At 50.4% G+C, this 2500-nt stretch overlaps 1 protein-coding gene across 7 annotated transcripts in view; it reads left to right on the forward strand.

Moving 5' to 3' along the window:
• LOC118379305 (roundabout homolog 2-like) overlaps positions 1-2500 on the forward strand; it is a 152331-nt gene that overhangs the window by 54613 nt on the left and 95218 nt on the right. For all 7 annotated transcript variants that reach the window (XM_052507522.1, XM_052507555.1, XM_052507634.1 and 4 more), the window contains exons 8-10: positions 155-236; positions 402-567; positions 661-827. In XM_052507522.1, the coding sequence (XP_052363482.1) occupies positions 155-236; positions 402-567; positions 661-827 (415 nt within the window). The remainder of the gene's footprint in view (positions 1-154; positions 237-401; positions 568-660; positions 828-2500) is intronic.

The following is a 2500-nucleotide window of genomic DNA, read 5'->3' on the forward strand; positions in this document are numbered from 1 at the left end:
CTCACATGGATTTAGAACAACAACTATGACCCATGAATAATAATCTGATCAAGCAGCTGTGGAGATCCATACTAATATCTAGTCATTGTGAAGATGTTTCTAAGTGGGTTGTTGTCAGGTGGTTGATGTCCTGTATGTATCCGTTCTATCCCAGCTCTCTGACTCGGGGATCTACACCTGTGTGGCTGCCAGCTCCAGTGGAGAGACATCATGGAGCGCCTTCCTGGAGGTCAAAGGTATGGCACAGTGAACATGTCTTCATGTTGTTGTAGTAAACACACATACATGTTCATTATACCACACATACTCTATTCATACATATGACTTTCTGGGAATAGTTATTTATTCATTCCTCTTCATCCTCCCATTTAACAATAGATTCTGTTCTCTTTCTCTTGCAGACCAAGCTGGGGTGATGGTCATTAAGAACCGGGATGACAATGAGCTCCCTGGCCCTCCCTCCAAACCCCAGGTCACTAACGTCACCAAGAACAGTGTCTCATTGTCTTGGCAACCCGGCCTGGCTGGGGCCACGCCCATCTCCTCTTTTGTGATCGAAGCCTTCAGGTTAGTTGAGAGATTTCCTCTTTTCACCTTTGTATTGCTTCTTAATTATTGCGGTAGCACATTTGTGATATCCTTGTCATTGTCCTATTGCAGCCAGTCGGTGAGCAACAGTTGGCAGACGGTTGCGGACCACGTGAAGACCACGCAGTACACGGTCAAAGGCCTGCGCCCCAACACCATCTACCTGTTCATGGTACGGGCGGTCAACACCCAGGGCCTCAGTGACCCCAGCCCCATGTCAGAGCCTGTCAGGACACAAGGTATATCTACCTGGATATCACTGCATGGCACAGTAGAATAGCTATTTTCTTGAATATTGCTGTAAGGATTCTGGTAGTCATTTTCCCATATCATAAAATGTCCAATTTAGACTCCTCTTCACAGTGACTGGTGCAGCTTTCGATTGGGAAAAGGTCATTGCGTTCCACGGAGATAGTTATCAGGCCCTCTCAGCACGGTACCGTGTGGACTGGACAGTAACGTTCTACTGAGATAGTTATCAGGCCCTCTCAGCACGGTACCGTGTGGACTGGACAGTAACGTTCTACTGAGATAGTTATCAGGCCCTCTCAGCACGGTACCGTGTGGACTGGACAGTAACGTTCTACTGAGATAGTTATCAGGCCCTCTCAGCACGGTACCGTGTGGACTGGACAGTAACGTTCTACTGAGATAGTTATCAGGCCCTCTCAGCACGGTACCGTGTGGACTGGACAGTAACGTTCCACTGAGATAGTTATCAGGCCCTCTCAGCACGGTACCGTGTGGACTGGACAGTAACGTTCCACTGAGATAGTTATCAGGCCCTCTCTGCACGGTACCGTGTGGACTGGACAGTAACGTTCCACTGAGATAGTTATCAGGCCCTCTCAGCACGGTACCGTGTGGACTGGACAGTAACGTTCTACTGAGATAGTTATCAGGCCCTCTCAGCACGGTACCGTGTGGACTGGACAGTAACGTTCCACTGAGATAGTTATCAGGCCCTCTCAGCACGGTACCGTGTGGACTGGACAGTAACGTTCCACTGAGATAGTTATCAGGCCCTCTCTGCACGGTACCGTGTGGACTGGACAGTAACGTTCCACTGAGATAGTTATCAGGCCCTCTCAGCACGGTACCGTGTGGACTGGACAGTAACGTTCCACTGAGATAGTTATCAGGCCCTCTCAGCACGGTACCGTGTGGACTGGACAGTAACGTTCCACTGAGATAGTTATCAGGCCCTCTCAGCACGGTACCGTGTGGACTGGACAGTAACGTTCCACTGAGATAGTTATCAGGCCCTCTCAGCACGGTACCGTGTGGACTGGACAGTAACGTTCCACTGAGATAGTTATCAGGCCCTCTCAGCACGGTACCGTGTGGACTGGACAGTAACGTTCCACTGAGATAGTTATCAGGCCCTCTCTGCACGGTACCGTGTGGACTGGACAGTAACGTTCCACTGAGATAGTTATCAGGCCCTCTCTGCACGGTACCGTGTGGACTGGACAGTAACGTTCCACTGAGATAGTTATCAGGCCCTCTCAGCACGGTACCGTGTGGACTGGACAGTAACGTTCCACTGAGATAGTTATCAGGCCCTCTCAGCACGGTACCGTGTGGACTTGACAGTAACGTTCCACTGAGATAGTTATCAGGCCCTCTCAGCACGGTACCGTGTGGACTGGACAGTAACGTTCCACTGAGATAGTTATCAGGCCCTCTCAGCACGGTACCGTGTGGACTGGACAGTAACGTTCCACTGAGATAGTTATCAGGCCCTCTCAGCACGGTACCGTGTGGACTGGACAGTAACGTTCCACTGAGATAGTTATCAGGCCCTCTCAGCACGGTACCGTGTGGACTGGACAGTAACGTTCCACTGAGATAGTTATCAGGCCCTCTCAGCACGGTACCGTGTGGACTGGACAGTAACGTTCCACTGAGA

This window comes from Oncorhynchus keta, chromosome 1 (assembly GCF_023373465.1).
Source record: "Oncorhynchus keta strain PuntledgeMale-10-30-2019 chromosome 1, Oket_V2, whole genome shotgun sequence".
Lineage (NCBI taxonomy): Eukaryota > Metazoa > Chordata > Actinopteri > Salmoniformes > Salmonidae > Oncorhynchus > Oncorhynchus keta.